The 25,489-nt window shown below is 45.5% G+C and overlaps 1 protein-coding gene across 18 annotated transcripts in view; it reads left to right on the top strand.

The window, feature by feature from the left end:
- snrka (SNF related kinase a) overlaps positions 1-19,361 on the top strand; it is a 73,237-nt gene extending 53,876 nt beyond the window's left edge. For 2 of the 18 annotated variants that reach the window (XM_065027620.1, XM_065027617.1), the window contains exons 5-7: positions 7,852-7,986; positions 11,168-13,600; positions 13,648-19,361. In XM_065027620.1, the coding sequence (XP_064883692.1) occupies positions 7,852-7,986; positions 11,168-12,563 (1,531 nt within the window). In that variant the 3' untranslated portion in view covers positions 12,564-13,600; positions 13,648-19,361. The remainder of the gene's footprint in view (positions 1-7,851; positions 7,987-11,167; positions 13,601-13,647) is intronic. The other 16 variants (XM_065027619.1, XM_065027622.1, XM_065027628.1 and 13 more) reach the window with 16 other exon arrangements.
- The last annotated feature ends 6,128 nt before the right edge of the window (positions 19,362-25,489 follow it).

Raw genomic sequence — 25,489 nt, 5'->3', positions numbered from 1 at the left:
GTGAGTAGCACATTAATCCTCTTTCCAACATAGGAGTGGTGTGAGTAGTCTACCTGGTATACATAGGAGTGGTGTGAGTAGCACATTAATCCTCTTTCCAACCGGTGTAGTCTACCTGGTATACATAGGAGTGGTGTGAGTAGCACATTAATCCTCTTTCCAACCGGTGTAGTCTACCTGGTATACATAGGAGTGGTGTGAGTAGCACATTAATCCTCTTTCCAACCGGTGTAGTCTACCTGGTATACATAGGAGTGGTGTGAGTAGCACATTAATCCTCTTTCCAACCGGTGTAGTCTACCTGGTATACATAGGAGTGGTGTGAGTAGCACATTAATCCTCTTTCCAACCTGTGTAGTCTACCTGGTATACATAGGAGTGGTGTGAGTAGCACATTAATCCTCTTTCCAACCGGTGTAGTCTACCTGGTATACATAGGAGTGGTGTGAGTAGCACATTAATCCTCTTTCCAACCGGTGTAGTCTACCTGGTATACATAGGAGTGGTGTGAGTAGCACATTAATCCTCTTTCCAACCGGTGTAGTCTACCTGGTATACATAGGAGTGGTGTGAGTAGCACATTAATCCTCTTTCCAACCGGTGTAGTCTACCTGGTATACATAGGAGTGGTGTGAGTAACACATTAATCCTCTTTCCAACCGGTGTAGTCTACCTGGTATACTGGTAACACATTAATCCTCTTTCCAACCGGTGTAGTCTACCTGGTATACATAGGAGTGGTGTGAGTAGCACATTAATCCTCTTTCCAACCGGTGTAGTCTACCTGGTATACATAGGAGTGGTGTGAGTAACACATTAATCCTCTTTCCAACCGGTGTAGTCTACCTGGTATACATAGGAGTGGTGTGAGTAACACATTAATCCTCTTTCCAACCGGTGTAGTCTACCTGGTATACATAGGAGTGGTGTGAGTAGTACATTAATCCTCTTTCCAACCTGTGTAGTCTACCTGGTATACATAGGAGTGGTGTGAGTAGTACATTAATCCTCTTTCCAACCGGTGTAGTCTACCTGGTATACATAGGAGTGGTGTGAGTAGCACATTAATCCTCTTTCCAACCGGTGTAGTCTACCTGGTATACATAGGAGTGGTGTGAGTAGCACATTAATCCTCTTTCCAACCGGTGTAGTCTACCTGGTATACATAGGAGTGGTGTGAGTAGCACATTAATCCTCTTTCCAACCGGTGTAGTCTACCTGGTATACATAGGAGTGGTGTGAGTAGCACATTAATCCTCTTTCCAACCGGTGTAGTCTACCTGGTATACATAGGAGTGGTGTGAGTAGCACATTAATCCTCTTTCCAACCGGTGTAGTCTACCTGGTATACATAGGAGTGGTGTGAGTAGCACATTAATCCTCTTTCCAACCGGTGTAGTCTACCTGGTATACATAGGAGTGGTGTGAGTAGCACATTAATCCTCTTTCCAACCGGTGTAGTCTACCTGGTATACATAGGAGTGGTGTGAGTAGCACATTAATCCTCTTTCCAACCGGTGTAGTCTACCTGGTATACATAGGAGTGGTGTGAGTAGCACATTAATCCTCTTTCCAACCGGTGTAGTCTACCTGGTATACATAGGAGTGGTGTGAGTAACACATTAATCCTCTTTCCAACCGGTGTAGTCTACCTGGTATACATAGGAGTGGTGTGAGTAGTACATTAATCCTCTTTCCAACCGGTGTAGTCTACCTGGTATACATAGGAGTGGTGTGAGTAACACATTAATCCTCTTTCCAACCGGTGTAGTCTACCTGGTATACATAGGAGTGGTGTGAGTAACACATTAATCCTCTTTCCAACCGGTGTAGTCTACCTGGTATACATAGGAGTGGTGTGAGTAGCACATTAATCCTCTTTCCAACCGGTGTAGTCTACCTGGTATACATAGGAGTGGTGTGAGTAACACATTAATCCTCTTTCCAACCGGTGTAGTCTACCTGGTATACATAGGAGTGGTGTGAGTAACACATTAATCCTCTTTCCAACCGGTGTAGTCTACCTGGTATACATAGGAGTGGTGTGAGTAGTACATTAATCCTCTTTCCAACCTGTGTAGTCTACCTGGTATACATAGGAGTGGTGTGAGTAACACATTAATCCTCTTTCCAACCGGTGTAGTCTACCTGGTATACATAGGAGTGGTGTGAGTAGCACATTAATCCTCTTTCCAACCGGTGTAGTCTACCTGGTATACATAGGAGTGGTGTGAGTAGCACATTTTTACCATAAAAGTGCACCTTTATAATAAAGCATCATTGCATTTGCAGACTTATGTAAGATGCCTATTATTCATAATGTGATGAGTGGATTGGATAGTCATAGGCTAATAATATAACTCCATCACTGTTTGCAAAAAAGACAGGTTAAATGCATGGCTGAGTGCATATAGTGTAGAGTAGACCTAGGCTCTATCAGATAGGTTTCCTCTTTGTATGAGAAAAATGTGGTCTTTTATAAACACATTTTATGCAATTTTATTACACTTTATATGACTGGAGACATTAGCAGAATCTTTTTTAATGACAAATTACAGGGTAGCCTATTCTGCTGACACTGAGGAACAATCAATTAAAAAACGACGTTGTCCATTATCAGGGGAGACAAATAGAATATGACGTCCATCTAAAGTGGAGCAGGAAACTGTTGTCCAATAACTAACTTTAAAGTGGCACTGACCCGACAATGATAAATAGTCAATCTGCACAATGTGCACTCACCGGACATATTGCTCTGTCTCTGCTGGTGCCAATAAAATAGGCTCTACTGTTGTTCGCTCAATTACGTTGAGAATTTTGATAACTGAGGGACAAATTAGTATTTTCCTCGTCTTCTCTTTACAGCAATAACAATTTGTTTTTCCAATCTGTTTTCCCGCGATTGTATTTTGAATATTGCGATATGTCTGGCTTGGCCTCTACCTTCACAGATAGTCGCAACTCAACAACAATCTGCCCAAATTGCGTACGCTGCCTTTCCTTCCAACTGTAGGTCATGTGATTTAGAACAATCCACCATTTCTTTTAAGCTAATGATCCTCTTTGGCCAAATCATGATTTTTTTTCCTACCTTTATTTAACCAGGTAGGCCAGTTGAGAACACCTTTATTTAACCAGGTAGGCCAGTTGAGAACACCTTTATTTAACCAGGTAGGCCAGTTGAGAACACCTTTATTTAACCAGGTAGGCCAGTTGAGAACACCTTTATTTTAGGCCATTTAACCAGGTAGGCCAGTTGAGAACACCTTTATTTAACCAGGTAGGCCAGTTGAGAACACCTTTATTTAACCAGGTAGGCCAGTTGGAACACCTTTATTTAACCAGGTAGGCCAGTTGAGAACACCTTTATTTAACCAGGTAGGCCAGTTGAGAACACCTTTATTTAACCAGGTAGGCCAGTTGAGAACACCTTTATTTAACCAGGTAGGCCAGTTGAGAACACCTTTATTTAACCAGGTAGGCCAGTTGAGAACACCTTTATTTAACCAGGTAGGCCAGTTGAGAACACCTTTATTTAACCAGGTAGGCCAGTTGAGAACACCTTTATTTAACCAGGTAGGCCAGTTGAGAACACCTTTATTTAACCAGGTAGGCCAGTTGAGAACACCTTTATTTAACCAGGTAGGCCAGTTGAGAACACCTTTATTTAACCAGGTAGGCCAGTTGAGAACACCTTTATTTAACCAGGTAGGCCAGTTGAGAACACCTTTATTTAACCAGGTAGGCCAGTTGAGAACTTTATTTAACCAGGTAGGCCAGTTGAGAACACCTTTATTTAACCAGGTAGGCCAGTTGAGAACACCTTTATTTAACCAGGTAGGCCAGTTGAGAACACCTTTATTTAACCAGGTAGGCCAGTTGAGAACACCTTTATTTAACCAGGTAGGCCAGTTGAGAACACCTTTATTTAACCAGGTAGGCCAGTTGAGAACACCTTTATTTAACCAGGTAGGCCAGTTGAGAACACCTTTATTTAACCAGGTAGGCCAGTTGAGAACACCTTTATTTAACCAGGTAGGCCAGTTGAGAACACCTTTATTTAACCAGGTAGGCCAGTTGAGAACACCTTTATTTAACCAGGTAGGCCAGTTGAGAACACCTTTATTTAACCAGGTAGGCCAGTTGAGAACACCTTTATTTAACCAGGTAGGCCAGTTGAGAACACCTTTATTTAGTTGAGAACACCTTTATTTAACCAGGTAGGCCAGTTGAGAACACCTTTATTTAACCAGGTAGGCCAGTTGAGAACACCTTTATTTAACCAGGTAGGCCAGTTGAGAACACCTTTATTTAACCAGGTAGGCCAGTTGAGAACACCTTTATTTAACCAGGTAGGCCAGTTGAGAACACCTTTATTTAACCAGGTAGGCCAGTTGAGAACACCTTTATTTAACCAGGTAGGCCAGTTGAGAACACCTTTATTTAACCAGGTAGGCCAGTTGAGAACACCTTTATTTAACCAGGTAGGCCAGTTGAGAACACCTTTATTTAACCAGGTAGGCCAGTTGAGAACACCTTTATTTAACCAGGTAGGCCAGTTGAGAACACCTTTATTTAACCAGGTAGGCCAGTTGAGAACACCTTTATTTAACCAGGTAGGCCAGTTGAGAACACCATTTTATTTAACCAGGTAGGCCAGTTGAGAACACCTTTATTTAACCAGGTAGGCCAGTTGAGAACACCTTTATTTAACCAGGTAGGCCAGTTGAGAACACCTTTATTTAACCAGGTAGGCCAGTTGAGAACACCTTTATTTAACCAGGTAGGCCAGTTGAGAACACCTTTATTTAACCAGGTAGGCCAGTTGAGAACACCTTTATTTAACCAGGTAGGCCAGTTGAGAACACCTTTATTTAACCAGGTAGGCCAGTTGAGAACAAGTTCTCATTTACAACTACGACCTGGCCAAGATAAAGCAAAGCAGTGCGACTGTAGCCTATTTTGAATGATTTGATTTATTTCTGTATAGACGAGGTAAGGCTAATTAGGCTATGTGGTTTTGGCCATTTGATTTACTTTAGAGAAAGCTTCCCCGAGCCTTCTGGACGCGCTGCACGTAACCTCCATTCCACTGTTCCAGTGCAGGCTACGGATTACAATTAGGTTTTTTGTGTGCCATTCTAAATCAAAAATAATATTAGTAGGCTGTATGTAAAGACCAGATTAAATTGAGAATAGTCTGATGGGTGAGAATATTATCAAGAGCTTTAAAAATTATGAATGAGAGACTGATGAAGTGTGTGCAGCCTGTGCAAGAAACAGAACAGAGCTCATGCCTTTCATGCAACTTTTTTCAAATCATTAGTCGCATCATGCAGTCTTTAAAATGTACCAACATTAGGCTCTATGTTTAGATGTTTTATATCACAGCTAAAGTGTCATAAATAACTCTAAATGAAGCATATAGCAGGACCAGTTTCTTTGTTGACCGCTCAACACAGAACAGCAGCATGAGCACACACCCTTGGAAAGGTTTAGAGAAGATATCCTTTCTATTTCATTCAGCTAAACATGTTTATCTTAATTAACGGTTAGTTACCATGAGACCAACAGTTATTTGCATGACAATCACCAGATGACAAAATTGAATGACCGCCACAGACCTAACCTACACACACACACAATTGCAGATGGCCGTTAATCTTCTGCAAGTGACGAGGTATTTGACAGAATGCATTTTGCCTTGACCAACTGTGCCATTTGCTGTGGAGGCATGAATGATGTTCCTTAGTCTGCTCTTGATTTGTCCTTTTCATATTGTGGGTTCTGCAACCCACCAAACCTGTTTCTGTGTCACGCTCACCACTGACATCAGTACTACTAACGCATATAACTGAACCCGAACATCTGAGGGGACTCAGTCAGCAGATAAGAGACCAGAGTGTTGAACTGTAGCATGTGAACCCAACAGCAGCCCTCCCTTAGCCTCCTACCCTGAACATGAATCATCTGAGGGGACTCAGTCAGCAGATAAGAGACCAGAGTGTTGAACTGTAGCATGTGAACCCAACAGCAGCCCTCCCTTAGCCTCCTACCCTGGACATGAATCATCTGAGGGGACTCAGTCAGCAGATAAGAGACCAGAGTGTTGAACTGTAGCATGTGAACCCAACAGCAGCCCTCCCTTAGCCTCCTACCCTGAACATGAATCATCTGAGGGGACTCAGTCAGCAGATAAGAGACCAGAGTGTTGAACTGTAGCATGTGAACCCAACAGCAGCCCTCCCTTAGCCTCCTGGACATGAATCATGGATGTGATTTGAAACACACATACTGGCTTCACTTTAAAGCAGCAGAGGGCCCGTCTGCCAGCTTTCTTTCACAGACATTAACCCGGGCCTTGATTTATTAACCCTGTCTGAAGGATGGGCTTTACTGATGATGAGGAGAGAGCAGAGGGATATTAACCCTGTCTGAAGGAAGGGCTTTACTGATGATGAGGAGAGAGCAGAGGGATATTAACCCTGTCTGAAGGAAGGGCTTTACTGATGATGAGGAGAGAGCAGAGGGATATTAACCCTGTCTGAAGGAAGGGCTTTACTGATGATGAGGAGAGAGCAGAGGGATATTAACCCTGTCTGAAGGAAGGGCTTTACTGATGATGAGGAGAGAGCAGAGGGATATTAACCCTGTCTGAAGGAAGGGCTTTACTGATGATGAGGAGAGAGGCAGAGGGGATATTACCCTGTCTGAAGGAATGATGATGAGGAGAGAGCAGAGGGATATTAACCCTGTCTGAAGGAAGGGCTTTACTGATGATGAGGAGAGAGCAGAGGGATATTAACCCTGTCTGAAGGAAGGGCTTTACTGATGATGAGGAGAGAGCAGAGGGATATTAACCCTGTCTGAAGGAAGGGCTTTACTGATGATGAGGAGAGAGCAGAGGGATATTAACCCTGTCTGAAGGAAGGGCTTTACTGATGATGATGAGGAGAGAGCAGAGGGATATTAACCCTGTCTGAAGGAAGGGCTTTACTGATGATGAGGAGAGAGCAGAGGGATATTAACCCTGTCTGAAGGAAGGGCTTTACTGATGATGAGGAGAGAGCAGAGGGATATTAACCCTGTCTGAAGGAAGGGCTTTACTGATGATGAGGAGAGAGCAGAGGGATATTAACCCTGTCTGAAGGAAGGGCTTTACTGATGATGAGGAGAGAGCAGAGGGATATTAACCCTGTCTGAAGGAAGGGCTTTACTGATGATGAGGAGAGAGCAGAGGGATATTAACCCTGTCTGAAGGAAGGGCTTTACTGATGATGAGGAGAGAGCAGAGGGATATTAACCCTGTCTGAAGGAAGGGCTTTACTGATGATGATGAGAGAGCAGAGGGATATTAACCCTGTCTGAAGGAAGGGCTTTACTGATGATGAGGAGAGAGCAGAGGGATACAGGGAGTCTTGAGTAAACGCCAGAGGATTTATCCCCACTTCCCAGGCATTCAAGAGATTGTCCCACTGAAGCCCCCACCTCCCACCTGACAGACAGACAGTTACATTCTCACACACACACATACACCACAGCACTTGGCTGAGGATTTCACTTGATTGTTCATTAGCACAGCATAGAGGAATCCCAGAGGCTGTCGAGGGACGTGAACCAGCCACCTACTGTCATTGACTCCAGAGGGGTTAGAGGGCAACGAAAGGTTAGAACCTGTTATGTTGCTTTGTTACATTTTAGATACGTCAAATGCCGACGTGATTGGGTTTGCTCTGCGGTGACTTGCCTGTTGACATACCGTACTTGTCTCTCGTGTGTAGGCGTGTAACCCTCTCTTGGCCTTCTCTCCCAGCCTGTCCTAACATGTTCTGTCCATGGTGTTTGTTCTAGAGCCCTGGAGACCAACAAGTACAACCACATCACTGCCACCTACTTCCTGCTGGCTGAGAGGATCCTGAGAGAGAAACAGGAGAAGGAGGTCCAGACACGCTCCTCCAGCCCCAGCAACATCAAGGCCCAGTTCAGGTGACACACACAACACATACAGTTGAAGTCAGAGGTTTACGTACACTTAGGTTGGAGTCATTAAAACTTGTTTTTCAAACACTCCACAAATTTCTTGTTAACAAGCTATAGTTTTGGCAAGTTGGTTAGGACATCTACTTTGTGCATGACGCAAGGAATTTTTCCAATTGTTTACAGATTATTTCACTTATAATTCACTGTATCACAATTCCAGTAGGTCAGAAGTTTACATACACAAAGTTGACTGTGCCTTTAAACAGCTTGGAAAAGTCTAGAAAATGATGTCATGGCTTTAGAAGCTTCTGATAGGCTAGTTGACATCATTTGAGTGAATTGGAGGTGTACCTGTGGATGTATTTCAAGGCCTACCTTCAAACTCAGTCCCTCTTTGCTTGACATCATAGGAAAATCAAAAGACATCATCAAAGACCCCAGAAAAAAATTGTAGACCTCCACTAGTCTGGTTCATTCTTGGTAGCAATTTTCCAAACGCCTGAAGGTACCACGTTCATCTGTACAAACAATAGTACGCTAGTATAAACACCATGGGACCACGCAGCCGTCATAACGCTCAGGAAGGAGACGCGTTCTGTCTCCTAGAGATGAACGTACTTTAATGTGAAAAGTGCCAATCAATCCCAGAACAACAGCAAAGGACCTTGTGAAGATGCTGGAGGAAACCGGTACAAAAATATCCATATCCACAGTAAAACGAGTCTTATATCGACGTAACCTGAAGCCACTGCTCAAAAACCTCCATAAAAAAGCCAGACTACGGTCTGCAACTGCACATGGGGACAAAGATCGTACTTTTTGGAGAAATGTCCTCTGGTCTGATGAAACAACAATAGAACTGCTTGGCCATAATGACCATTGTTATGTTTGGAGGAAAAAGGGGGAGGCTTGCAAGCCGAAGAACACCATCCCAACCGTGAAGCACGGGAGTGGCAGCATCATGTTGTGGGGGTGCTTTGCTGCAGGAGGGACTGGTGCACCTCACAAAATAGATGGCATCATGAAGAATGGAAAATTATGTGGATATATTGAAGCAACATCTCAAGATATCAGTCAGGAAGTTAAAGCTTGCTCACAAATGGGTCTTCCAAATGGACAATGACCCCAAGCATACTTCCAAAGTTGTGGCAAAATGGCTTAAGGACAACAAAGTCAAGGTATTGGAGTGGCCATCACAAAGCCCTGACCTCAATCCTATAGAAAATTTGTGGGTAGACTTGAAAAAGCGTGTGCGAGCAAGGAGGCCTACAAACCTGACTCAGTTATACCAGCTATGTCAGGAGGAATGGGCCAAAATTCACCGAACTTATTTTGGGAAGCTTGTGGAAGGTTCCCGAAACGTTTGACCCAAGTTAAACAATTTAGAAGCAATGCTACCAAATACTAATTGAGTTTGTCAACTTTTGACCCACAGGAAATATATAAAAGCTGAAATAAATAATTGTCCCTACTACTATTCAGACATTTCACATTCTTAAAATAAAGTGGTGATCCTAACTGACCTAAGACAGGGAATTTTTACTCAGATTAAACATCAGGAATTGTGAAAAACTGAGTTTAAATGTATTTGGCTAAGGTGTATGTAAACTTCCGAATTGAACTGTTCATACATGCAACACACACACGCGCGTGTGACGCATACACACAACACCAAATCTATCCCCTCCAGATGAAACCCACCAGATCCAACCACTCTAACTGCAATACCAATGCCTGTTTAATAGCCTGCTACACACACTCATCCATTTATTGGGGCCATTCAGATTGTCATAATGACGACGACTCAATGACTAGGAGGAGGAAGCAGCCAAGGCTCTGACGGTAATTGACCTCTTATGCTTCAGTAGCTGTGGGTGCTGCTCTGCTTGGTGTCGTTGACCGTGCCTGGCATTAGGAGGAGAACCCATGATGTCCTTTCCTCATGGTCTGGTTCCCATCCCGCCCCCTCTGGTCATGTGATCCCTCAACGTGGTGACATGTGTTGTTAAGGCTGACTGCAGTAAATGCTTTGGAGTGACCTAGAAAGGGGAAGTCTGGCTTTGATATTCTGAGAGAGAAGCAGAGGGAGGGAGCCACTCCTTTTGGAGGAAGAGGAGAGATCAAACGCATGCAGGCTAAAGCTGCTCCCTCCTGGCCTGCTCGCTGTAACCCATTTGGCCAGAAACCCATTGCCAAACAGGTGCTCGGAGGGAAAAGGCCCAATTTTAGCTGCTGGGTCGTGGCCCCCTGGGTGCAGGAGCAGAATGTGAGTCAAATCCACTGTCATGTGTAGTGCAGCAGGTTTCTACATCTATTGTTTCTACTGGCCTGCGCTCCTCCATTCACCACTTAGTTTTTGAGGGTTGTTCTGTATTTTAACACAAACACTGTCAGCGTGTGGCATCAGGCAACATGGCATCATAACAGAAAAAACATTCTGATAGTGGTTCAATTATTTTTAGGAATAACAACAGTCTACTGTGTATCATGCATGCCAGTTTATATATGCCCAAAACGGTGACCTGGACAAGAGGGCGAATACTAAGTGTGTGAGCATAGTGCCCCCGCGCTCTCTCGCTCTCTGTGCCATCGTGGGCTGAAGCTGAGCTTCATCAGGTGGTTGGCTTCAGGGATTGTCTGTAGAGTCTGTCAGGGTCGTCTGAGGTTGAGAGTGAATGGAGTCTGAGCAGTGTCACACAGCTGAGGTCTGTGTCTGAGAGATTCTACTGTAGTTACGCCTTTTGAAAGCCTGGCTGAATTAACTAGGATGGTGGCAGACAGCACTAAAGGCCCTGTGGTGACCCGACCCAGCCTCCACCGCCATGCAGCAGCGTGGAGGGTCACACATGCACCCGGCAGGCAGGACTACCATGGGATTCATTGTGTTAGATTGCGACCGCTGGGACATGCCCGGGCTCCGTCGAGAGAGATCCCCAGTGCTCTGTTCTGTTTGTTTTCTCACTCTGCCATGTCAACAAGGACCTTCTACATTAGAAGAATGTTGACTCACTGAGCTGTTCAGCAGTTCAGGACTGGATTACACATGAATCATCTGAACTCATTCTAAGATCATAATGTTTATTTTATCTTTGTTTATTTTCTCCTCTGACTCTATATAAAGTCATTGCAGTGTATACTAACCAGGGGAATAGTTTGGGTAACTCTGGTCTGCTCTCTGCCCCTCCAGGCAGTCCTGGCCGACGAAGATTGACATGCATCAGGACATCGAGGACAGTCTGGCAGCCTCCTCCATGTGCCACGCTGGTGGTCCCCAGTCCCCCGCCCGCAGCGCTGAGAGCCTTCTCAACGGACACCGCACCAAAGGCCTGCTGGAGCTCCGCAGGGACGAGAGCAACGCAGGGGCCTCCAGTGCCCCTGCCCCCGTTTCTGGGCCCCCTAGAGCTGGGGCCACGGCCCCCACACCCTCCACCTCCTCAGCCAAGCAGCGCAGCTGCCTGTTCAGGGTTGAGGAGGATGAAGAGGAGGAAGAGGACCCGTCCCCTCTGTCCACCCAAGTGATCCTGCGTCGCAAGGCTCCATCTATCACCAACCGGCTGACCTCCAGGAAGAGCGCCCCAGTCCTCAACCAGATCTTTGAGGAGGAGGGTGAGTCAGACGACGACTTCGACATGGACGAGGGCCTGCCACCCAAACTCAGCCGGCTAAAGATGAACATCGCTGCTGCAGCGGCCGGGTCGCCGGGCACCACTCAGAAACGCTATCACCGCCGCAAGAGCCAAGGCCGCGGCTCGTCCTGCTCCAGCTCAGAGACCAGCGACGACGACTCCGAGAGCCACCGCCGGCGTCTGGACAAAGACACAGGCTTCACCTACAGCTGGAACCGCAGGGACAGCAGTGAGGGCCCGCCTGGAAACTCAGGGGGAAATGGTGGAGGGAGCAGTGGAGGGCAGAGTAAACCCCCCGGGGAGGGGGGCAGTCCTCCTGGAGGGGGAGGTGGGGGGAGTAGTGACAATGGAGGGAGTGGTAGTAGTGGGGGGGGAGGTGGTAAGGGACAGGGTTCCCCCTCAAGTTGTTCTAACGGCAGCAGTAACCACTCGTCTTCAGGCTCAGGGTCCACGCGGAGACACTGTGCCTCCCGCAGCCCCGGGGCAGCAGAGCTGGTGGAGAGCCTGAAGCTCCTGAGCCTGTGTCTCAGCTCCCAGTTACAGCACAGGGGGAGAAGTGGAGGCCCTGGCCTGGCAGGGGGGATGGGCCAGTTCATCATAGACCCTCAGAACCTGTCCAATAGTCTGTCCAGCAGCCTGTCAGCTGGCAGCGTCAAGACACAGGAGAGGTCCTCTTGGAAGATGTGCATCGGCTCCAACGGCAGCTTGGACCTGGAGTTAGACACCATCGCTCTCCCCACCAACGCTGGCAACACTCCAAGGTCATACACAGACCAAACAGCAGCAGCACTTAGCGAACTGGCCCTGGCCACCAAGGAGAATAACAAGCTGAACAACCTGAAAAAGAATGTTCTCCAGCTACCTCTGTGTGAAAAGAGCATCTCTGTGAACATCCAGCGCAGCCCTAGAGAAGGGCTCCTGTGCACCTCTCAGGCCAGCTGCTGCCAGGTCATATGACACACACTCCCTGGCGACCCTCTGACACCACTCTGCCAGTCCAATCTGTCCAACCACAGTCACCGCTGTAGCATACGTCTGACCTCAGAACACCTCCCCATCACAACCTGCCTTCTGCTGTTGTCTTAAAAGATGACACTTGTTATTGTTTTTGTTTGTTCAGTAGGACCTATGAGCTGCATGCTGCAGGGGGTTCTTTTGTTTTGTTTCTGCTACATCACTAGCTCCCCCTGGAATGAGCCGAGGTAACAGAACTTAACTCAATTCTAAGGTGAGTTGGGGTGTTGATGTAAACATAAATATGGATGTTGGTTTGATTTTAGATGAACTATATTTTGGGGTACAAATACCAAACTTTTAACAGTGGGTAAGTAGTAGCATGTGATAGTTAAAGGGTAAGCACTTAAATTAGATGCTAGGAGAGGTAGAGGACGACAGGACAGAGATACCATACAGCTGGGAGAGATAGGATGACAGGACAGAGATACCAGTCACCATACAGCTGGGAGAGGTAGAGGAGGACAGGACAGAGATACCAGTCACCATACAGCTGGGAGAGGTAGAGGAGGACAGGACAGAGATACCATACAGCTGGGAGAGGTAGAGGAGGACAGGACAGAGATACCATACAGCTGGGAGAGATAGGATGAAAGGACAGAGATACCAGTCACCATACAGCTGGGAGAGGTAGAGGAGGACAGGACCGAGATACCATACAGCTGGGAGAGATAGGATGACAGGACAGAGATACCAGTCACCATACAGCTGGGAGAGGTAGAGGAGAGCAGTACAGAGATACCAGTCACCATACAGCTGGGAGAGGTAGAGGAGGACAGGACCGAGATACCATACAGCTGGGAGAGATAGGATGACAGGACAGAGATACCAGTCACCATACAGCTGGGAGAGGTAGAGGAGGACAGGACCGAGATACCATACAGCTGGGAGAGATAGGATGACAGGACAGAGATACCAGTCACCATACAGCTGGGAGAGGTAGAGGAGGACAGGACAGAGATACCATACAGCTGGGAGAGGTAGAGGAGAGCAGGACAGAGATACAGTCACCATACAGCTGGGAGAGATAGGATGACAGGACAGAGATACCAGTCACCATACAGCTGGGAGAGGTAGAGGAGGACAGGACCGAGATACCATACAGCTGGGAGAGATAGGATGACAGGACAGAGATACCAGTCACCATACAGCTGGGAGAGGTAGAGGAGGACAGGACAGAGATACCATACAGCTGGGAGAGATAGGATGACAGGACAGAGATACCAGTCACCATACAGCTGGGAGAGGTAGAGGAGAGCAGGACAGAGATACCAGTCACCATACAGCTGGGAGAGGTAGAGGAGAGCAGGACAGAGATACCAGTCACCATACAGCTGGGAGAGGTAGAGGAGAGCAGTACAGAGATACCAGTCACCATACAGCTGGGAGAGATGGGAGGACAGGACAGAGATACCAGTCACCATACAGCTGGGAGAGGTAGAGGAGGACAGGACAGAGGTACCAGTCACCATACAGCTGGGAGAGGTAGAGGAGGACAGGACAGAGATACCATACAGCTGGGAGAGGTAGAGGAGGACAGGACAGAGATACCAGTCACCATACAGCTGGTAGAGGAGGACAGGACAGAGGTACCAGTCACCATACAGCTGGTAGAGGAGAACAGGACAGAGATACCAGTCACCATACAGCTGGGAGAGGTAGAGGAGGACAGGACAGAGATACCAGTCACCATACAGCTGGGAGAGGTAGAGGAGGACAGGACAGAGATACCAGTCACCATACAGCTGGGAGAGATAGAGGAGAACAGGACAGAGATACCATACAGCTGGGAGAGGTAGAGGAGGACAGGACCGAGATACCATACAGCTGGGAGAGATAGGATGACAGGACAGAGATACCAGTCACCATACAGCTGGGAGAGGTAGAGGAGAGCAGTACAGAGATACCAGTCACCATACAGCTGGGAGAGGTAGAGGAGGACAGGACCGAGATACCATACAGCTGGGAGAGATAGGATGACAGGACAGAGATACCAGTCACCATACAGCTGGGAGAGGTAGAGGAGGACAGGACCGAGATACCATACAGCTGGGAGAGATAGGATGACAGGACAGAGATACCAGTCACCATACAGCTGGGAGAGGTAGAGGAGGACAGGACAGAGATACCATACAGCTGGGAGAGGTAGAGGAGAGCAGGACAGAGATACCAGTCACCATACAGCTGGGAGAGATAGGATGACAGGACAGAGATACCAGTCACCATACAGCTGGGAGAGGTAGAGGAGGACAGGACCGAGATACCATACAGCTGGGAGAGATAGGATGACAGGACAGAGATACCAGTCACCATACAGCTGGGAGAGGTAGAGGAGGACAGGACAGAGATACCATACAGCTGGGAGAGATAGGATGACAGGACAGAGATACCAGTCACCATACAGCTGGGAGAGGTAGAGGAGAGCAGGACAGAGATACCAGTCACCATACAGCTGGGAGAGGTAGAGGAGAGCAGGACAGAGATACCAGTCACCATACAGCTGGGAGAGGTAGAGGAGAGCAGTACAGAGATACCAGTCACCATACAGCTGGGAGAGATGGGAGGACAGGACAGAGATACCAGTCACCATACAGCTGGGAGAGGTAGAGGAGGACAGGACAGAGGTACCAGTCACCATACAGCTGGGAGAGGTAGAGGAGGACAGGACAGAGATACCATACAGCTGGGAGAGGTAGAGGAGGACAGGACAGAGATACCAGTCACCATACAGCTGGTAGAGGAGGACAGGACAGAGGTACCAGTCACCATACAGCTGGTAGAGGAGAACAGGACAGAGATACCAGTCACCATACAGCTGGGAGAGGTAGAGGAGGACAGGACAGAGATACCAGTCACCATACAGCTGGGAGAGGTAGAGGAGGACAGGACAGAGATACCAGTCACCATACAGCTGGGAGAGGTAGAGGAGGACAGGACAGAGATACCATACAGCTGGGAGAGGTAGAGGAGGACAGGACAGAGATACCAGTCACCATACAGCTGGGAGAGGTAGAGGAGAGACAGGACAGAGATACCAGTCACCATACAGCTGGGAGAGGTAGAGGAGAACAGGACAGAGATACCAGTCACCATACAGCTGGGAGAAGTAGATGAGAGCAGGACAGAGATACCAGTCACCATACAGCTGGTAGAGGAGAACAGTACAGAGATACCAGTCACCATACAACTGGGAGAGGTAGAGGAGAGCAGGACAGAGATACCAGTCACCATACAGCTGGGAGAGGTAGAGGAGAGCAGTACAGAGATACCAGTCACCATACAGCTGGGAGAGGTAGAGGAGGACAGGACAGAGATACCATACAGCTGGGAGAGGTAGAGGAGAACAGTACAGAGGTACCAGTCACCATACAGCTGGTAGAGGAGGACAGGACAGAGGTACCAGTCACCATACAGCTGGTAGAGGAGAACAGGACAGATATACCAGTCACCATACAGCTGGGAGAGGTAGAGGAGGACAGGACAGAGATACCAGTCACCATACAGCTGGGAGAGGTAGAGGAGGACAGGACAGAGATACCAGTCACCATACAGCTGGGAGAGGTAGAGGAGGACAGGACAGAGATACCAGTCACCATACAGCTGGGAGAGGTAGAGGAGGACAGGACAGAGATACCAGTCACCATACAGCTGGGAGAGATAGAGGAGAACAGGACAGAGATACCAGTCACCATACAGCTGGGAGAGGTAGGAGGACAGGACAGAGATACCAGTCACCATACAGCTGGGAGAGGTAGAGGAGGACAGGACAGAGATACCAGTCACCATACAGCTGTGAGAGGTAGAGGAGGACAGGACAGAGATACCAGTCACCATACAGCTGGGAGAGGTAGAGGAGAACAGTACAGAGATACCAATCGCCATACAGCTGGGAGAGGTAGAGGAGGACAGGACAGAGATACCAGTCACCATACAGCTGGGAGAGGTAGAGGAGGACAGGACAGAGATACCAGTCACCATACAGCTGGGAGAGGTAGAGGAGGACAGGACAGAGATACCAGTCACCATACAGCTGGGAGAGGTAGAGGAGGACAGGACAGAGATACCAGTCACCATACAGCTGGGAGAGGTAGAGGAGGACAGGACAGAGATACCAGTCACCATACAGCTGGGAGAGATAGAGGAGGACAGGACAGAGGTACCAGTCACCATACAGCTGGGAGAGATAGAGGAGGACAGGACAGAGGTACCAGTCACCATACAGCTGGGAGAGGAGGACAGGACAGAGATACCAGTCACCATACAGCTGGGAGAGGTAGAGGAGGACAGGACAGAGATACCAGTCACCATACAGCTGGGAGAGGTAGAGGAGGACAGGACAGAGATACCAGTCACCATACAGCTGGGAGAGGAGGACAGGACAGAGATACCAGTCACCATACATGGTCCTGGAGGAAGGGAAGTAACCTGTAACCTTCATGTTGATATAAGCTCCTGCCATGCAGTCACATGGCAACGACCAATTGAGACAGAAACTTGGTAACCTCTAGAGATGTTTTAATTTGATTCATTGATTAACCTCATTTTACAGTGACCTACTGTCTAAAACGTATTTCACTTTGATATTGCACACAGACAATCTGTTTTATGTTTGTATTTTTTAAGTGTATGGAATTAAAGATGCATTTTAGATGGCTATAAATCTCACTGAATTGATTTTGAAGGCAACATGAATTATTGTTTCCAAACCGCTGTTTAACAAGTGCTACTTCAACACATCTGGTTTACTTTGGTGTTACTGAGAGCCAGTAACCTGGAAAATAAGGCTTCAGCTTCGTCTTTATTCCAATCTCAATGCACTCGTCTTCAGGCACAATAAATTAACCTATTTGGGTCAAATACTACTATACTTACTATTGTATAGTGAATACAGGTAGGAGCTGCAATCTTTTAGACACTATTCTAACAGAAAGGGTCATCCATCTGTAATTATAACTACTGCTATTCATTTGCAAATTGGGCAAACTCCTGAAATGATTCAAAGTTCATGACAACGTGTCAAACTGAATGTAAAGGACACTGGTAGACGAGTAGTGTATTTTCTCCTGTGCTGGGCCTCAAGGTAGCAGGCAAGCAGACCCACACAGATTTGATGTGGTCCCGTTCACATGTTGGTCATGGCCTTGGTTGACCACCTGCCATGTTGACGTAACATCTTAGAAAATGCATTTTAAGATCAATAGAAGAGCATGAAAATTGAAAAGAAAAACGTACTAATGAATTGAAAACTGCATTGGGTCTCTGTATTCCAGTGGACCCACACACGTCTTTGCTTTGTTAGACTGTTTCACTTTCTGTTACTGTAACTGACTGGTCTTCTGACTGGCCTGGCAGGCTGGTCTTCTGACTGGTCTTCTGACTGGCCTGGCAGGCTGGTCTTCTGACTGGTCTTCTGACTGGCCTGGCAGGCTGGTCTTCTGACTGGTCTTCTGACTGGCCTGGCAGGCTGGTCTTCTGACTGGTCTTCTGACTGGCCTGGCAGGCTGATCTTCTGACTGGTCTTCTGACTGGCCTGGCAGGCTGATCTTCTGACTGGTCTTCTGACTGGCCTGGCAGGCTGATCTTCTGACTGGTCTTCTGACTGGTCTGGCAGGCTGATCTTTGACTGGTCTGGCAGGCTGGTCTTCTGACTGGTCTGGCAGGCTGATCTTCTGACTGGTCTGGCAGGCTGGTCTTCTGACTGGCCTGGCAGGCTGGTCTTCTGACTGGCCTGGCAGGCTGGTCTTCTGACTGGCCTGGCAGGCTGGTCTTCTGACTGGCCTGGCAGGCTGGTCTTCTGACTGGCCTGGCAGGCTGGTCTTCTGACTGGCCTGGCAGGCTGGTCTTCTGACTGGCCTGGCAGGCTGGTTTGTTTGTTTGTTTTTAAAGGGTATATGTTGAGTATGTATATATGTTTTAAAAAGTTATATTTTTGAATGATCTGCTGTTTTTAAAATGATTCTATGTTGAAGTGGGCGGCCCGTGAGTCTTTCGTTGGGGACTAACATCGCAGTGTGTGTCACACACACCCACACCTTACTGGACACTGCAGGGTGAAGGTTTTACATTCAGGATTAGTGGTTCAGTAGAGCACATGCACCTTTCAGGAGAGATTCCTGTCTGTAAGCTTTAAAGGACTGGGCTTTGTAAAGAAGGAAAGAAATGGGGTTGTAGGGAGATGTGGGGATATATTTTAAGGGCATTGGCAATAAGCTACATGTTGCAGCTATCTGTAAATCAACATATTTTTGTTTTATATTTCAACCCTGTACAGCATTCGATTTAAAGGCACCTCGGACTAAAAACTAACAGAGAAAGATATCTTGAGTATTTTTTTTCTTTTGAAACAAAATGTCTGTAAATAGAGATGTAAATATGGTGCTCTATATTTAGAGACGGCAGAGTGAACCTCTTGGTGCAGAGCTGTAAGTATAGCCTTATTAGGAATGGGTGTCTCCAAGAAAAGAACATGACTTTATTCATGTCAGCCAGTCTGACCGTTGTCTTACCCAGATGTAAACAGCTGAATGACATGTGCATGTGTTATATGTTTAACATTATCGATCCAAGGACATCGAAAGAGGAAGAACCATCCACTGAATGTTACTGGACCAAACCATGTACTGGCTAAATGAAAATATGAAATGGCAGAATTATTCAATGTATTATTCTGTAGTTGATACCTGTTGTGAACAGTTACATATAGCTATGGTAATATCCTAAATAAAATGTTGTGGGAAATGACGTCTTATAAACGAGTCTAGTCTTTTCTGTCCCAAGTGGGTCTGTGTTCTGTCAGATGCAACTTCGATCACTTGTTGCTAAAGGAATTGACAGAAAATAATCCATTACACTGTACAGTGTCGATCCCCAATGTTGCACCATAACTTTATCTTGTCAACTATTTACCTCAGAGCTTCATCCAAGAGGTGGATCACTGATCAGTGTGCTGGTAGTTTACCTGGTGGCCTTGCTTTTAAGATTAATCATCAGCCTAATCTCTGTTAATGTCCCTATTCCCTATATAGTGCACTAGTTTGCATGGTCAAAAGTAATGCACAATGTAGGGAATAGGGTGCCAGTTGGGGCACATGACTTAGGAGAACTCTAATTAGAACAATCTTGGTGCATCACCATGATCAGACTCCAGGACTATTCCCTCCAGGGTAGAGACCAGTTAAATATGCAGGCCACAGAGCCCCTCTGCTGAAAGGTATTCTGCCAGGATTTACAACTCTTTATGCTGCTGCCAGAAGACACCAGTAACTCCTGAAGAGCAACTTATATAGAGCCTTCACCTCCAGTGCCTTCAGAAAGTTTTCAGAACCATTTTGTGTTGCAGCCTGAATTCAAAATGTAGTCAATATTTTTTCTGTCACTCCGACATAATACCCCATAATTGTATTAAATGGTAGCAAATGTATTACATGAAATGCAGAATTAGGTCTGTCTCAGCTTTGAGTCGTCTTGGGTAGGTCTGTATCAGCTTTGAGTCGTCTTGGGTAGGTCTGTATCAGCTTTGAGTCGTCTTGGGTAGGTCTGTATCAGCTTTGCACAACTAGATTTGGGGATTTTCTCCTATTCTTCCTTGCAGGTTTTCTCAAGCTGTGTTAAGTTAGATGGGGAGTGGCGGTGAACAGCAGTCTTCAAGTCTTTCCACAGATTTTCAATGGTATTCAAGTTTGGACTTTGGTTGGATCACTCAGACTTTCACATTGTTCTGAAGCAATTCCAGTGTTGCTTTGGCTTTATGCTTGGGGTCATTGTCCTGTTGGGATGTAAATCTTTGCTCCAGTCTAAGGTCGTTCGCATTCTGATAAAGGATTTGCCTGTATTTGGCGCCATTCATTGTTCCCTCCATCCTTAACAGTCTCCCAGTCCCCTACTGCTGAAAAGCATCCCCATAGCATGATGCTGCCACCACCATGATGGATGGTGTTAGACTGGTGATGAGCTGTGCCTGATTTGATCCAGACAGAGCTTTGCATTCAGGCCTAATAGTTTTTAAAAATGTACCTTTTTGAAAACTCCTGGCATGCTGTCATGTGCCTTTTTCTCAGGAGTGGCTTCCTTCTGGCCACTCTCCCATAAAGCCCAGATTGAAGTGCTGTAGAGACTAGTCCTTCTGGCAGGTTCTCCCATCTCAGCCAAGGACAACTCTGTAGTTCTGAGTGGTCATTGGGTTCTTGGTCCCTTCCCTGACCAAGGTTCTTCTTGCCTGTTTGGTTGGCGGACAGCTCTTGGCAGAGTCTGGGTAGTTCCATTTAATTATTTCCCAATGATGGAGACCACTGTGCTCTTGGAAACTTTCAACACTCTAGAACCTGTTTTATACTCTTCCCCAGATATATGCCTCATCACAGTTCTCTCTCTGAGAGTTACGGACAGTTCCTGGGACTTTATGGTATAGTTTCTGCACTGTCAACTGTGGGACCTTATATAGACGTGTGTTTCTTTCTAAATCCATTGAATTGGTCACAGGTGTCACTACAACTTGGAGTCCATCTCAAGATCAAAAGAGATTGGATGCACTGGACGTCAATTTGGAGTGTCAAAGCATAGGGGTTGGATACTCATACACATTATTGTAGATTTCTCTATTTCATTGTCAATAAATGTGCAAACATTTCTAAAAACATGTTTTAACTTTCATTATGGCATGAAGGGTGAGATTGTTCATATTTTAACATTTTGAATCCCGGTTGTAACAACAAAATGTGTAATAAGGCAAGAGGTATGAATACTTTCTGAAGGCCCTGTACCTCTGTCCTTAGAGGTAGAGCATGTAGACGGGACACACTAGAGGGATCATCAACTAGATTCAGCCACAGGCTGAGTGGATGGTCAGGGGACCGGAACATAATTACAAATCTGTCCTTAGAGAGGTAGAACATGTAGACGGGACACACTAGAGGGATCATCAACTAGATTCAGCCACAGGCTGAGTGGATGGTCAGGGGGCCCGAACATAATTACAAATCTGTCCTTACAGAGGTAGAGCATGTAGACGGGACACACTAGAGGGATCATCAACTAGATTCAGCCGAGGGACAAATGTTCTGGAGTGGATGGTCTGGGGACCGGAACATAATTACAAATCATTTGTAGACTGCAAATTTACCGCTAGAAGCCAAAACAGATATTTGACTAAACGATCATTTCAAACCTTGTTTACAGTTGATAAACGATAATGTCTCTACTGTCTAAATAACAGACTGGGGAGAAGATTTATGTTCCAACAGGACAATGACCCCAAGCATACAGCCAAAGCAATGCTGGAATGGCTTCAGAACAAGAATGTGAACATCCTTGAGTGGCTCAGCCAAAGCTGATACAGACATACTCAAGACGATCAGGGTGTAATTGCTGCCGAAGGTGCTTCTACAATGTATTGACTCAGGAGTGTGAATACTTCTAGAAATTAGGTATCTGTATTTCATTTTCAATACATTTGGAAAAACTTGTCACTTTGTCATTATGGGGTATTGTGTGTAGATGGGTGGGGGAAACCTGAACTAGAGAATTGGAGACACTTGTAAGCATATATGAAAGAGTTTTGTATAGATTTATTTGAGGAAAGGGATGCTGGGTTTGTTTGGTTTCAATAATGCTGTTCTGAACCATTTTTAAACACTTGGTGATATTGTGATGGCAAACTGTAGTGAGTGTAGGTACAGTATATAGCATATAAAACTAATCTTGACAGCATGTCATGTCAAAGGCACAAGCCCGCTCTGAGGGGGTCTTCAAGAGCACATGGACTAATAGCATAAACTTTAAAAAATCAATGAATTTCCACTCACATACATTCTAAGTATCACTACTATTGATTGATAGTCATTGATTAGACTGAGTAACAATGATAGTTGCAGGCTGTGAGGAGTATTTAACATTACGTAGCATACCATGCTTCAGTATGAAACAGAGGAGGCTGGTAGGAGGAGCTATAGGAGGACGGGCTCATTGAAATGTATGGAATCAAACATGGTTTCCATGTGTTCCATTAATTCCATTCCAGTCTTTACAACTTCTCTGTAGCATACTGAAGCATCACCATGGATAAGTCGCTCTGGATAAGAGCGTCTGCTAAATGACTTAAATGTAAATGTAAATAATTAGATCTTTCCTATCTCCATGTGTAGTACCACTATGGATCAGATAACACCCTGGCTGTGTGACTCAGTTGGTAGAGCATGGTGCTTGCAACTCCAAGGATCGTGGGTTTGAGTCCTGCTGGAGCCACAAATACATCATGACGCATGACTAAGTCCATTTGGATAAAATTGTCTGCTTAATGGCATATATTATAGTCTGGCAACACTATGTAAACGTCTCAAGGATCTCAATGCTACAGCACATAATTATGCCAGAATTCCTAAGACTTTCACATGTTTAGTCCTCCATTTTGAAAGCAGTTCTACTTAGATAATGTCTCTGACAGACCTAGTGATACTGGATGGAGCCCTACCTCATAACTGACTATAGTGGCTTTTAAGCAAAGCTGTTGGTCTAAGACTCTTGTCTAATGTGAAAACCTATTTTTGAAAAGTAATTCATGTCATCTGTTGGTGGAACACTGTCTGGATATAATTACCATAGGCCATCTATCTCAAACGGAACCACCTCCACCAATTCCACAATGGCCACATGAACATGAAAAGTCTATGTAACACAGCATACTACCCTCAACCGCATCCATACACCTTCAATGACCTATCATTTAACACCTTAACCAGGGCCTGACATTCAGGGCTGCCCGCTGGCCCGGGTAGGTTTAGGAAACCCTCAGGGCTGCCCGCTGGCCCGGGTAGGTTTAGGAAACCCTCAGGGCTGCCCGCTGCCCCGGGGAGGTTTTGGAAACCCCCAGGGCCAGTTGATGAAAATAAATATTGTAAAAATGCTATATTTAATCTAGGCTATATAATAAAGAATTCCTGAAGCTGTGAGTTCGTTATGTTGATTATTTATCACACGCGCGCCATAAACTACACATTAAGCCTAGCTTGAGATTGTTGTGTGGAGCAGCTCACTGAAGACCGACAGCGGCAGGGAACATCTTCAAGGTTCTGAGAAATACCAATACATGCTAAGGCAAGTATGGGTATGCAAACCTGCAATAAAACGTTCCTTTGCGCAATTGTCATCATAGAATAGCCTAACTTGATAATCAGACATTTTTCGATGATATTTGGTCCTAGAAAAGTCATTGAAGGTAGCCGATTTAGAAGTTGCACTGCAATATAATTATTCCTTGATTTAATTTCTGATCAGTTTTTGTGAGATCGATCCGCTTTCATTTGTTTCCCGCGCAGGTCTGTTGCCATCTTTACGGTAAAACCACGTGCAGTGATTATGAGCAAGACAACCAGTGGAATGTTGGCTTCAACTTGGTTTTCCAATCGTTCCGTTACAAAGGGAACCCGGTTTTTACTGTTTTAAAACATGATACAATAAACCCTCAACATTTCATGCCACAGACATCATTAGTGTGTTTGTGTTGGGAGTATCTACATACAGTCTATTAGTCAGATAATGTCCGCTTTATTCTGACATGTTTTAGAATGTAAAGTATGTTACTGTCATTGCATAATGCCATGTGGAAGGCGTAATAAAACATGCATTATTCTCTAAGTTGTTATGCATACTGTTTTGCTTACTAGTTTTGAGGGGATTTTTTTCGATAGGCTATGACAATTCAATATAAAATGTAAGTCCTTCAAAATTACAATTAATTGCTTGAAAAATCATTGAATTTGACTTCCCAATGTCTGTATGAATCCTGTAAGCTACTTGCTCAGCCTAAATGAAAGATAAAATCACTAGCTGTTGAATTGATGCTCATCATTCACTTGCCTGCCAGATGTTGACTGGTGCCAGTATTTCTTTCATTCGGCCAAACTGACCTGAATGTCAAGCCCTGCCTTAACATTACATTTGACCTGAATGTCAAGCCCTGCCTTAACATTACATTTGACCTGAATGTCAAGCTCTGCCTTAACATTACATTTGACCTGAATGTCAAGCCCTGCCTTAAACATTACATTTGACCTGAATGTCAAGCCCTGCCTTAACATTACATTTGACCTGAATGTCAAGCCCTGCCTTAACATTACATTTGGTACGTAGCAATGCATTTCCAACAGTGGTTTCCGGAGGACATTAACATAAAGTCTTGTTCTCTGGTCAGATCTGAATCTTTAGTTTAGAGGCTAGTCTTCATGATTGTTTTAATCACAGCCAGTAATGTTCTCTAGACATCTGCAGGTAATACACTACACTCAGAAAAACAGTAATGTTCTCTAGACATCTGCAGGTAATACACTACACTCAGAAAAACAGTAATGTTCTCTAGACATCTGCAGGTAATACACTACACTCAGAAAAACAGTAATGTTCTCTCAGAAAAACAGTAATGTTCTCTAGACATCTGCAGGTAATACTGCAGAAAAACAGTAATGTCTAGACAATACACTACACTCAGAAAAACAGTAATCTAGACATTCTACACTAGACTATCTGCAGGTAATACACTACACTCAGAAAAACAGTAATGTTCTCTAGACATCTGCAGGTAATACACTACACTCAGAAAAACAGTAATGTTCTCTAGACATCTGCAGGTAATACACTACACTCAGAAAAACAGTAATGTTCTCTAGACATCTGCAGGTAATACACTACACTCAGAAAAACAGTAATGTTCTCTAGACATCTGCAGGTAATACACTACACTCAGAAAAACAGTAATGTTCTCTAGACATCTGCAGGTAATACACTACACTCAGAAAAACAGTAATGTTCTCTAGACATCTGCAGGTAATACACTACACTCAGAAAAACAGTAATGTTCTCTAGACATCTGCAGGTAATAC

The sequence above is a fragment of the Oncorhynchus nerka genome, linkage group LG14 (assembly GCF_034236695.1).
Source record: "Oncorhynchus nerka isolate Pitt River linkage group LG14, Oner_Uvic_2.0, whole genome shotgun sequence".
Lineage (NCBI taxonomy): Eukaryota > Metazoa > Chordata > Actinopteri > Salmoniformes > Salmonidae > Oncorhynchus > Oncorhynchus nerka.
This window is presented reverse-complemented; position numbering and strand designations above follow the sequence as displayed.